The following is a 13,419-nucleotide window of genomic DNA, read 5'->3' on the forward strand; positions in this document are numbered from 1 at the left end:
AATTCTGCTCGAATATCTGAATTCTCCTAGTTCAAATCTTTGAAATGTCTGGAGTGATGCACAGTGAAGTAGATCTTAGTTTGCTTGCAGGATCAGGATCTTAGCTGAAGCAGACAATGATGCAGCTTTACCCAAATACTGCCATAAGAAGGTTTAGGACCTAATCTGTCTTTGAAATTTTATGTGAAAACTGTCTGGCATTTGAGACAATGTTATGAAGAGGACTCATAACACCAATAGAAGGAGTACAAATATTTAACTATTATATTAAAATATTTAAACAGAATCAAAAGAGCAAAACAGTTACCAATTGAGTCATTTGTTGAGAAATTGACATATTTTGCATTTGTCCTGTCAAATTCATTGGTGGTGCTGGTCTTATACCAAGTTGCGGATAAGCTGCAGTGCCTGAAAAAAAAAATCTCCCTAAAAAAATGTTCTTCCTCCAACACCGATCAACAAATTCAATCATCATACCTCTGTGTTTCAGTAATTAAAAACCAGAACAAAGTTCTACTATTTTGAAGTTAATTTAGATCAATTTCTAAGAAGAATTCTAAGCAATATCACATTTTGACTCAGTGAATAGGGAGATCTGAAACTAATGAGTCCAATAAAAGAAATACCTTGACCTTTCTCTTCAAGTTACAGCTTTAGGCTTGTCACAAAATCTCATGCTCCTTTTAGAAAATCCGCCGTAAAACACACTTTAAAACAGAAGTATAGGATATTAATCTATCTTTTTTTTCTCTGCTCCAAGTGCATGTATTCCAAGTGTTTTCAAAGTGAGAAAATTCGCCTGATTTAAAAAAAAGGGGGAAATCCCCCAGAAGTCAAAGAATCTTAATGAAAATCACACCCTTAGATTCAGCATATCACAGAGCTCTAATGTAGAGGTTTCAGGCTCCTATCTGCAGCAGATATGGAATTTTGTATTTTTGCCACAAGAAAAATCAGGGATGCATGTTTTTTTGTTGTTTTTTTCCAAGGGTGAACGTATCAACCTAATGGTCCTAGAATATTGGGAGAGGGCTCATTCAACTGGATATTGAAAGTTCTAGTTTTCTTTTTAAGTGAATAAAACATTGGAGGGTAACTAGGCCCCCCACGCCCCCTTTTTTCCAAAACAAGGATCAAAATTTCGAGATTTTGTTAAACATAGTTGAATTGCCCAATAACTATGCCTTTGAAGATAACATGACCCCCCCCCCCAAAAAAAAAAAAAAAGACGCCCAGAGAAAGGTATATAAGTAATAAAGTTTAGTGATTGTTTACATACATTTGTTAATAGGATGTATGTATACATTTTTCAGGTGTGGGGGGGGCGAATTTTCTGCTGAAGAGATTTTCCACAGGAAGGGGAGTTTCCATGGGGTGAACTTTTCAGAGGAAATTTGCCAAAATTTCAATTTAAAATTCTTTTGTATGTCTTGCTTTCTCTTTGCCGACTCGATCTTACATAGGGAGATATTAAGGGCAATTATCCTAGGTGATTTTTTGCCAGGGTTGAATTGTCTAGAGGATATTTCCATGGAGAGGAGGATTTTTTCGTGCAGGTGGAGCCTTATTTCCTGGCACTATTTAAAAAACAATCAGAAGTAAAATTTAATAAAACAAGTTTTTTCTGCTAAAAGTAAGGAGAAACATTAAAACTCCTAAGGTAAAGAAATGTTATGCATATATGAGGGGGGTTGCCCCCTACTCAGCACCTCGCTCTTTAAGCTAAAGTTTGAGTTGTCTCCATATTCTTTAAGAATTTTCTCCTGGTATACAAGGGTCGCTTAATAAGAACAATATAGAGCTTTTTTAAAAATACTAAAAAAAATTAGCGTGAAGAACGAGCTGTTGGATGGATATGGATATCCATCTCTGTAGGAGATGGATAACCCCCCCCCCTCAAATACGCAATAATTTCTGTTCGTTTTAAGTTTTAATATTGCTCCTAACTTTCAGTTGGAAAAAACTTTTTTTTTGTTATGTATCAGAAGGGACATAAACCTCTATCTTAATTAAGTTGGCAATTAAATTCTATGTTAAGCAAATAATACCCCTGGGTGAACCCAGTTTCTCAATAATATGTAAAAGAAATAATGAGCAAGTGGAATTTAAAGGTGAATAAATGAATGAATTTTCTTTAGTACTCATCTATAAACAAAAAAAAAGAAAACGATGGGTTATAGTAAAAGAAAGAAAAACAAAACAAACATGTCATAAAGATATAAAAAAATTACTAATAATACCAAATCTAAAATAGTACGCCCTTCGAAGTTGGAAGATATACCCAACTATTAGAGTACATTTATACTTTTATGAAATGATGAATAGTTTGCTCATAATTTATTGTGGGTTCTGGGAAATACAAACCCCATTGTCTATAAAACAACAAAATGCTTAGAAAAGGAAACCTACAGAGAGAAATTGCGAGAAATCATTTATATTCACTACAAAGGGGAGGGGGAGAGAAAAGGTTTAGAAAGGGAGAAGGAAAGGAATAAAGAGGGAGAGAGGGAGAGAGAAGAATATTTATACCTACCTTGACCTGTTGGTCCACCCTGAAACTGGGGCCTTTGTTGAGACATTGGAGGATTTTGTTTCTACAAAAGAAAAAGAGAATTGCAAGTCAAGTGAACATGAATCAATTCTGAACAATATGATACTAGTAGGTTACTCCTAGATATAAATACAAAAAAGCATACATATAAAATACAGCAACTTTATCATTTTTGAATTGTTGTTCCATTTAATTTAAGCAATCATTTATGAATACTGCCTACTTTAATTTGTTAAGAAAAAGGCATGCTTAGACATTAAACTTCTGGGGTAACAAAGGAATTACTGAAATGTTTATAAGGGGATCCCTTTGTTTACTATGTTTACTATATATAATAAAACGTATTTCTTGAAAAAGGAAAAAAAACAAGTTCAGCTTGATATTCAATTCTTCAGACTGCAGGCCAAGGCCATTCAGTCTTTAGGACTTGTTCGGATTCTAGGCGGACTTTTGTCCAACATTAGAACCTGCATGGATGCATTTCACTAGGATTGACATGGCAGCTCAGGGCCTAAATTTCGGCTGCTATTTCCACCCACCATGGGTGCAGATAAAAACTATATAACAACTTCTTTCGCCAACCGATCTATCCGTAAGGTCTTGTTAACATAGCAAAACAGATTTCTGGGTTAGCAAGAAGTCACTGCTCTGCATTTCTATCCTTACCCTTTGTTGTAGCCAAGTTGCGTTTTTATTTTTATCCAGAAAGCAGCCTACCTTAAAAAAAAGAGGAGCTGCTTTTTGCCATCTTGGAAAGCTGTTCCCTGTGCAAATGAGACTTTCAGAGATGGATCAACATAAATTAGAGTCTGGGAAGTTGTTAACATCATAGTCCTAATCCTTTGCTTTTAATTTGAAAGGCAGTAGGAGAATTAGTGCTAAGCTCAAATAAAAAATGAAATTTGCTTCTGAACCCAACTCAAATCCTCATATCAGGGACTTTAGTAGTCAAGAAACATCGTTAATTCGATGATCAAATTCTCAGAACAGCTTTCCTGAAACCTACAGTCCAAGAGGTCCAGAAACTTAAGTCCAGCTTAAAAACAAATTTAAAAGTTAAGGCCACTCGCACAATCTTTAAAGGCTTACAAATAGTGAAGGAGTAGACATGAGAGCTTGGAAAATTTTTACAAACCCTAACTTTAGGTGATGATGTCAACGATAGGCCTTCCGCCCCTACGTTTTTTCTTCCCTATATTTTGAATAAAAAACTTTTAGCCAGTATTTTCATTAAAATGTCTTTTTTAGCATTTCTATGGAAAAAAATTGAAAATTCGCCCGAGACATTGAAAATACATTTTGCCCCCTCCCCCCTAAACCATTGTGAATTTATGTCACTGATTTTGAACTGTAGCTCCATTTATTGATAATTTCTTTTTATAGCTCAAAACCTCTTTGAGTTAGAAAAAAGTTACTAAATTGCACTTATACTTGACGTTTATCCAGTAATCTGAATAAGATTATGTCAATTTTTCAGCAACTAATGTCAAAGAAATAAGTGGTCAAAACACAGTAATTTACCCTATCAAACAATTGATTGTAATTCAATAAACCTCATTGAAAAATTGTACAAGCTTTGCCTTCATATTGGATATCTATATTAGTGTAACTCAGTTTCCTGATCTATGAATTAAATGTAGCCTAATAAAATGAAAAGTAAGTAAATTAAAAATATGATATAGCAAATGTAGTCTGATAAGTAGATGATATAATTTAGATTTAGAGCAGGAAAGTTATCGTCATTTGAAATTGCAAAGTGAGGCCTTTCACAATAAATTATAATGTTAAAGGACAATAGACATGTTATTTATTGCTTTTTGCTTGTTATGACATTTTTGTTGCTGATTGCTAGTTATCTGTAAGCAGCAGCTCAAAAATAGTTTTATTGTCATTATTTTCAATTTCCATATACTATGAACATTTAAAGTTCCGGTTTTTAGGTAAGGACTGCTAATTTTCATTGCCTTACACACCTGATTTTTCCTTTTAGAAAAGTTTTTAGTCTGTGTTGAAAACTTAATGGCTAGCAAACATTTACTGGAAGATATTTTCTTGTCAACAGCACAGTGAAAGCATGTTTGTGACTATTTGGTAGCACAATCAAAAACACAGAATTAGATGCTTAGAATTGGTAGAACACAAAAATCATAATCAAAATGATCTGGTCATTTATCTGGAAAATCAGGGATATCATATTTTTCTTTTCCTATAGGTAACTGTAATGCAAGGGCTTTCACTTAACTTCAGAAACTTAAAAATAGACTATGACTCTTTCTATTCGTATTCGAATTAGAAAAATTTCTAATTCGTAATGTATTAAACTTTCTAATTTTTACAATCAAAGGATAAATAAATCTTTTCTAATAAAAAGAAAAATACCCCTGTCTTTTTTTATTGTCAGCCTTGTGATTGATTTTTCGTTTTTCTCTTGTTAACACAGTTGTCAGTGGCAAATAGGATATTTTTCATCTTAACTTCAGTGGCAAAGGGTCACACTGAAACTTTCACAATACTGACAAACATTTTGCCTATATAAGCAGCCATCAAAGGCTTTTTTTAACCTTCCAGTTGCTAACTAATGGCCATTTCTGACTTAATGGCTAGTGATTAGCCACTGTTAAACAAAAATGGGATTTCGATTACTACTAACAACTGGTAAATGGTTATAGATCAAAGACAATGCTAATATAAATAATATATTTATGACACAAACTATTTTATTATACACTGTTATTACCTTATATTGCATGTTCAGCAAGATAAGGTGGTGCTGAACCTCCAATAAAAAAATCTTGCTAGCAGTATTTTGAGGTTATGATTTGACATCCCAGTTTAGCCTTCATCTAATTGGCCTGATCTTGATCAACACTTGTCTTGGTTCAGAAATTAAATTTAAAAAAAACAAGTTTTTTTTAACTGGAAGTAAGGAGCGACATTAAACTTAAAACGAACAGAAATTACTTCGTATATGAAAGGAGCTGCTCCCTCATCAACGCCCCGCTCTTTACGCTAAAGTTTTTTATTGTTTTAAAAAGTAGAGTTGAGAGAAAGAGTCAAACTTTAGCATAAAGAGAGGGACGTTTAGGAGGGAGAAGCCCCTTTCATATACGAAGTAATTTCTGTTCCTACATCCCTGCTACACTGTTATCACAACTCTCTTGTCAATCCCAAGTCATCAGGACAGGCTGCAAGGCAAGCAGGACACTTTGTGTATGCTTTTATTCCACTATCTCTATAAAATAGCTGAGTTTTGTAATCAAGAAAGGCATATTAGGGCCTGTCCTAAGTATGGTTATGACCTGTCCCATCTATAGAGCCCTATTTCATACTTGGGACAAAATGGGCAGTTGTGAAAATAAAGCATGTCCTCAAAAACTGTTTAAATTCCCAGTTTCAAACCTTGGGGATAACGTTCTAGTTAATGAAAAAGATACTGAGAAATTTTTGTTTCCTTATTTACAAAGCATGAGGGAGTTGGAGGCACACACAAAAATTGTCCAAAGCATGAAGACTCTCCTAAAGGCATTCTGTCAAATTTCCTTGAACCCCATAGAAAATTCTTCCTGTAGAAACCCAACTCCAGAGGAAGACCCCCCCAACAAATGTATATTTACTTTGCAATAACAAATACTGTATATTAACAATGGACAAATTTCATAACTTATAGCCCTTTCCCCAAGGCTCTAGGGGGAGGGGGGGTTATGTCACCACTGAAGGCATAGTTATCAGACCTTTCAACTACGCTGAATTAAATGGCTATATCAGAATTTTTGATCAGACAACTTTGGAAAAATGGGGTTTGGGAGGGAGGTTAGTTGCCCTTCAATCTTTTTGTCACTTAAACTTTTAATTCCCATTCAAATCCATCCTCTCCCAATCTTCCAGAACAAATTAGTTTGATGCAATAACCCTGGGAAATAAACACACATCTGTTATGTTTCTTCTGACAGAAATGAAAAAAAATCCACATTTTGGATAGTCTTGAGGCAATTTTCCTCAGACTTGTAGCTTTTGATGAGCAACACTAAACATAGGGTAAGGGTATACCTATGTTTAGTGTTGCCCCAGCCTTACTATATGTAAGCACGGTTCCAGCCTTAAGAGCTCTGCTCTCTGTTAGGGCATAATATTGTTTTTGTATTTTTTAAGTTGAATAAAGAAAAAGTTGAAGTTGAGGTATCAATGATTTGACAGTTCTATTTGAGGAAAATGTTCCCTCAAAACAGAATAACTTAGCTTAGCCATGATTTGGAGTGCCATCTCTTGAAGCCATTTTGTACTTCAAGTATAGGAAACGTTGACACTATATCCAGTACACCCACATTAGAAAAGAACATGCAATTCAGTCAGTTTCCTGTTTTTGACAAGAAAGGACCTCCCAACAATTTTTCAGGTATGTAATGTTCAAACTGTCGTCACTTGGTTATTTATTGCAAAAAAAAAGTTCGGGTTAGCAACAATGCATCAAGATACATCTCATCTTATCTGAATTCCAGCCACCTTATCTGAGATCCAGCCACCTTATCTGAGATCCAGCCACCAGCTTTCCCTTGATAAAATCAAATGAACATGGCAACAAATATTATATTCAAATGGAAGAGACAGCTTTCTGCAGAGATTAATGTATGAAAAGGAGTGTGCCATGGCGCTGGTTTATCCCCAAGTATTTTTAATTATGTTCTAGTGTCTTCCATGTGCTTATTGCCAGTTTCTGCATTTTACAGTGATGTTGGGTTATTGCATATCGCAAATGCTGATCATGTCCTTCTATTAAGCCATAGTCTTAGAAGTTTTATGGTAAATTTTCCTCATTTAAAATTATCTCTTGAATCTGTTGGACTTTCTATTAACCTCCAAAAGTGTGAGTTTATATGTTTTAATAGCCAATGCACAGTTGCCCCATTAGTTATTGAAAATATTTCTCTTCCATATTTTTGCAAGTAAATTGACTTGGAATCTCTCTTGGAAGTTCGTTATCTTCTACACGTTTACATTTAGTCAAAAGTGCTATTAAAAATATTTGTATTGCTTATACGAAGATGTTGCCCAACAAATGTAAATATAATTGGAAGGGTCTCTGCAGATTGTACCATAGTTTTGGTTCACTTTTTCTGTCTGGTACCTTGCATTTATTTAGCATCTCTCTACAATTAGAGTAGAATATTTTAAATATTTCCAGTTTTTGCTTTATTAACCACAGTGGCTTTGTAATGGGGATTTTAGACCCCCCCCCAACGTCACCGGATCCGGTCAGGATTTAAAATAAGAGCTCTGAGACATGATATCCTTCCAAACATCGAATTTCATTAAGATCTGGTCACCTGTTTATAAGTTAAAAATACCTCATCTTTTTCAAATTTTTCTGATTTAAAAAATATTTTTGATGCATTTTAAGTTGTTTTTTTATATAATTGAAAGGGTCTCTGCAGATTGTACCATAGTTTTGCTTCACTTTTTCTGTCTGGTACCTTGCATTTATTTAGCATCTCTCTACAATTAGAGTAGAATATTTTAAATATTTCCAGTTTTTGCTTTATTAACCACAGTGGCTTTGTAATGGGGATTTTAGACCCCCCCCCCCCCCAACGTCACCAGATCCAGTCAGGATTTAAAATAAGAGCTCTGAGACACGATATCCTTCCAAACATCGAATTTCATTAAGATCTGGTCACCTGTTTATAAGTTAAAAAATACCTCATCTTTTTCAAATTTTTCTGATTTAAAAAATATTTTTGATGCATTTTAAGTTGTTTTTTTTATATTATTGAAAGGGTCTCTGCAGATTGTACCATAGTTTTGCTTCACTTTTTCTGTCTGGTACCTTGCATTTATTTAGGAAAAAGCATCTCTCTACAATTAGAGTAGAATATTTTAAATATTTCTAGTTTTTGCTTTATTAACAGTAGTATTTCACAGTGGCTTTGTAATAGGGATACAGTTGAAAGGTGTGAGCTTTTAGATGTACCTTCACAAATTAAGGATCTTAATAAAATTATGTGTCAAAGGATCTTGACAAGATTGTGTGATTATTACCCTCTTTTTTTGTTTCTTCTCCTAAGGTAGGATGAGTGTTTAGTTTTTAGTCATTTTGTTAATTTTGTTTCCTTTTTCTTTTCTCCATTGTGTTATCTTTGTTGGTTAAAAATAATGGATGATGATGATGAATGTAAAACTTGAGTGGCAGTCTATACTGTGTTTGTAAGTATTTCTAAATTGTCATAACAACTTTACTTTGTCTGTTCTACTGAACTGTTGTTATTGTTGTTCTTGTTGAGTTATGTGTACTGTTTTTTTTGTTTTTTGCTTGTTTATTAAATTTGTCTCTGTACTCTACTGTTTATACTTTTGAATGTTTGTGGGTAATAAATATAATAACAACTGTTGAAACTAGGTTCCAAGTGTGAAAAAATTTTTGTTTAATATAGTGGAATACCAGGCACACTAGAAATGTTTGCTCAGCTGAATTCAAACATAGATAATGGCTTCTATAAATAGATTTATTTCTTTTGCAAACATCTTGTAGTAACTTTGTCAAAATTTCACTGAACATGTAAAACAAATGAGAAATAATTGGTGTCAAAATTCCAGGATTCACAGACAAAACCATAGCTGTCAAATTTGGTGCCTGCTACTGCCAAAAATTTCAGAGGTTGAGATGGAATGCATTTTTCCCTTTACTTAGCACTTACCAATGAAACTAAATAATCTCAAATTTGGAAAACCTTATTTTGTGTGTATGTGGAGGGGGGGGGGTTAACGCCTAAAACCAAGTCATAGAAACATCAAGTGACCCCTTCAAAATCCTAGCCTATCTTTTGAATGAACCTAAGAATCTTCTTATGAAAATAAGATCCACTAAATCAAATATAATGACAATAAACTTCTTAAATTTCTTGAAATCTACTCCCATTTTCCTAAGACCCAATCCCTTCCAAAATGCTAAAGAAACATGTTAAACTCCTTGGTGTCACAATTTATAATAATCTTAAATAGGATATATGGCTCTAGGCATTTACCCCCCTCCCATGGATAATAACCTCCTGTGGAAAATAAGGCTTTCCAAATTTGAGAATTTTATTTGAGTTTTGTTTTTTTCCACAGGGAGAAGGCATTTTGGTACTTGTATATTATACACCACTCATTGAATTTTACACTGCGTAAAACTTGAGAACAAACTGCTTGGTTTGTTAGTCTCTTTCAGATTAGCATGAGACAAGACAAGTGACACTGTGGCACTGAAAGCAGCTACTTCTGGAATGGTAAGGAAGAAGTTCTATCAACATCTCTCTAATCTTGACTATTGCCATGATAAAGCCAAAAGAGGAAACAAAGTTCATAATGAGGCAGTAGTTGACAATGGCAAGAAACAATCATTGTCTGAATCTGATGGCAAAATTCTGCAACCTGTTCAATCAGAAGTTGAACTGCAGCTTGACAAATAGTATCCCATTTTCTTTAGTGACAAAAAAGTGAGGTGCCATGTTTTGTCAATATGAGTCTGGACTTTCTTGACAAAGAACAGTCCAAACTCAAATTTCTCAAATGGATTAGAATTGCAGATCACACTTTGAAATGGTCAAATGTTGATGACATTTACACTGTCAACAATGAACTAATCTTTACTGGACCATTAAAACTGACAGGGAGTGGGTCATTCCAGATAATGTTTGGAGATGCAATTCTTGTGGCATATATGCAGCACTTGGAAAAAAGGAGATTTATGTGATCTAGGTCACAATATCACACTCCTTATGATTAATCAAATTTGTTACATTAAATATTACATACTTGAAACAATTTTGTTAGTTTTATTACTTTGACTTTTTGAAGTGTCTTACACTTTTATACATTAAACAAAGTTGAAGAAAAAAAAAAAGAAACAAGAATATACACATCAAATACACCAGGTCCCAACCACATATATTCCCAAAGTATTCTGACATGTGTTGAATTGGGTTCTGACTTGTTTTGAAAACAGGTATCTTTTTTGTTGTTGAATTTGTAGGTGAAAATGCTCTAATTTTCATAAATTGCAGTTTTGTACCATCTTCAGATAAAGCTTCAAACTTCTCATCAAACAGTTAGATTCTCAGATGTTTTTGCTACATACTGAAAACCTTTCCAAACCAAGATTCTTTAAATTAGGACTTCTGGAGTAGAAAAAGTGTTTTTTTTACAAAACTTGTCAAATCACCAGTACCTTTACCCTATATTTGGAATCAGTATGAAAAGCAAATTATATTAATGCATTTTATTACATAAAAATTATGTTTTCTAGAATTTTGATTAGGTTACCATTGAGCAAAGTTACTCCTTACTTACAGTTTGTCATCCAAAATTGTTTCACTTGGTTTTTAGGCCCATTCTTGCTTTTTGGGCATTTGTTTTAGTCACCTAATTAAACTAATGCTTGGTTTTAGTTAAATGTATCTTTCATAAACATGGACAATAGATTCATAAAATTGGATATGAAATAAATGGTAATAGATAGTTGAGCTTGGCTGATAATTGGGATTGAACTAGTTAGGATTGAGTAATCACATTCTAGGATTTTTTTTTTCTTTTTAAGATATAAACTTTAAAAAGGTAGTTTACACTTATATCCTAACATATCAAATAGGATTATTTGGGTTGCAACATGTGCCTTAGATTGGATGTATCAAGCATAGTGTCTGTCTATGATTTAGACACTTTATTATAACTTTGAGAGGTAAAGGTTAAGAATAGTAGCTACCCAGAAGGAGAAATGCTAAAATAAAAAAAGAGATATTTTTATATTACTAATTTTGTGCTCATTTTTATGGTTTGGTTTGTGCTTTTGACAATTCATCCCCTGTCCTCTCCCTATACATAGCCTTAGTTTATATAAGACATGAATAAAAATTATACCATTAGATTCTTTATTTTAGGTTCTTCTTCAACATAATAGTTGTTACCCTGACAATCAAGACACCCCAATGGCCACATATACCCTAGGCCTAACAATATATGTGTATGTTGATCTTTCTATTGATTCATCTATTGTAAAACAAGTTATTCAGTGGGAATATTTAGTTTGGCCCAAGTGAGATTGTTGAATACTGGATAAAAACTAGCCTACATTAAATAAGTTAGAAATATAAATAATGTGAATGAGTTTAAGAAGGAAGCATGATAATCTGATTTGGCTAATGTAAATATATTGCATTTAATAGATTAAGAATTTTAGTTTTGTTTTTAAGGTAAATTCTAGTTTAGCTATGCTATACTATCTTGGCTTTGCTATCTTGGAGAGGGGTAAGGTTAGGAAAACAAAACTTTCAAGGATATGTCTACAGACTAATGTTTGTTCCAGAAAGGAAGTACCTACCTCTACTCCTCCTTCTAGAAGGCACTGACCTTTAAATATCTTTGTGTTATTAAGACAAAACCTTGCAAAACAGATCTGTTACACAAATGAAGTACACAAAAAGTTTTTACAACTTCATAGCTTTGTCTAATCCCAATTTATGGGATTTTATAGACCTGCAAATACATTTTCTGAATTTAGAAAAAAAAACACTTATATGGCACAGAATTCAACTCAAATAACAGGAATTGCATTTTGAGAACTAAAGGCAGAGAAAAAGCAACTGGTAACTGAAAATTAAGGTAAAATGTTGTTTTGTCAAAATTTCAATAGATATAGGCCTAGTACCTTTCATTTAGCTGAATTTCAGGGCCCTCTGGAGGGAGAAGGAGTGGAGGTGGGTACTTTAAAATACCTTTCAAGGATATACTTTAGCCTGTAGACCCATTTCTGGAAGTTTCATTTTCCTAACCTAACCCCTTTCCAAGATAGCCGGAAGTCACTAAACTAGAATTTGACCCAAAATTATTGGTGTTGCATATGATTAAAATGTGTATGCTAACCACATAGGCCCTACATTTTAAGAATTTTTGGACAAATCTAATAGGCTAGTAAACAACCTAGGCTACTTCATAGGCTAGGTTGTATAGCCTAATATAGGCTGTTTACATTTCCTTAACTACTAAAGTGATGATTAACATCTAGATTACTGGGTACCTTACTATAGTTGAAGGTTCTTAAATATCTAGGACTTAACCCACCTATTTTCCAAGATAGCCTACTCTCCTAGATTGTTAATGGCAATATATTCTAAGAAGATGAAAGCATTACCATAGTTTACTTGATTCCAAATCTCTTTATATGATAAATTGTGGATATACCATGTACTTTAATTAAATTTATTTTCCTTTTTAGCCTAGTTCCAACTAGCGTTATGTTCTTTTCTTCAGTGAAAAAAGACACGTCACCTTTAATTGACAACATAAAACGAAGCTTGTTTTGTTTACCTCGAATTCAAAAAAGCTTATTACAATTAATTCCAATAACTTCTTGAATAATCCTAATTATCATTTTGTATTGAAAGTAGTTTGAACATTAAAAGAATATCACATAAAAATGTCTTATAAACCAATAGAGACTTTGAAACTAACCAAAAGCCTTGTTAACTTATACTAAAATACGTATTTTTTGGCTGTAAAAGAAAAAATTGCAGCTTATTGAGCTCTGAAGCAAAGTGAGCAAATCAGTGAGCTCTGCATTCATGAGCTCTGAATGCAAATCAGTAATTGACATTGTTTACTGAACGTCAAAAATCAATTGCAATAAGTTTAATCATTTGCCAAAAATTTACCCCATGTTCTGCAAAGCTTATCGTAATTTATTGCAGTGACTTAATGAATAAGCTTAATTATAAGGCTCTATTGCAAGTGGTTTGAAAATGAAAATGAACTCCTCGCAAAAAAAAAACTTGCAAACCCTTATGACCTTTGAAAATAATCAAAGTTATTGTTGAAGATTATGAATATAATTTTTGAAAAAG

At 33.3% G+C, this 13,419-nt stretch overlaps 1 protein-coding gene across 1 annotated transcript in view; it reads right to left on the reverse strand.

Moving 5' to 3' along the window:
- Positions 1-12,837, reverse strand: part of LOC136031677 (protein transport protein Sec24C-like) — a 53,735-nt gene extending 40,898 nt beyond the window's left edge. Inside the window, exons 1-3 of the mRNA XM_065711354.1 lie at positions 12,711-12,837; positions 2,534-2,594; positions 308-408 (exon numbers count right to left, since the gene is read on the reverse strand). Coding sequence (XP_065567426.1) covers positions 308-408; positions 2,534-2,594; positions 12,711-12,713 — 165 coding nt within the window. The 5' untranslated portion in view covers positions 12,714-12,837. The remainder of the gene's footprint in view (positions 1-307; positions 409-2,533; positions 2,595-12,710) is intronic.
- Between the last annotated feature and the right edge of the window lie 582 nt (positions 12,838-13,419).

This window comes from Artemia franciscana, chromosome 10, assembly GCF_032884065.1.
Source record: "Artemia franciscana chromosome 10, ASM3288406v1, whole genome shotgun sequence".
Lineage (NCBI taxonomy): Eukaryota > Metazoa > Arthropoda > Branchiopoda > Anostraca > Artemiidae > Artemia > Artemia franciscana.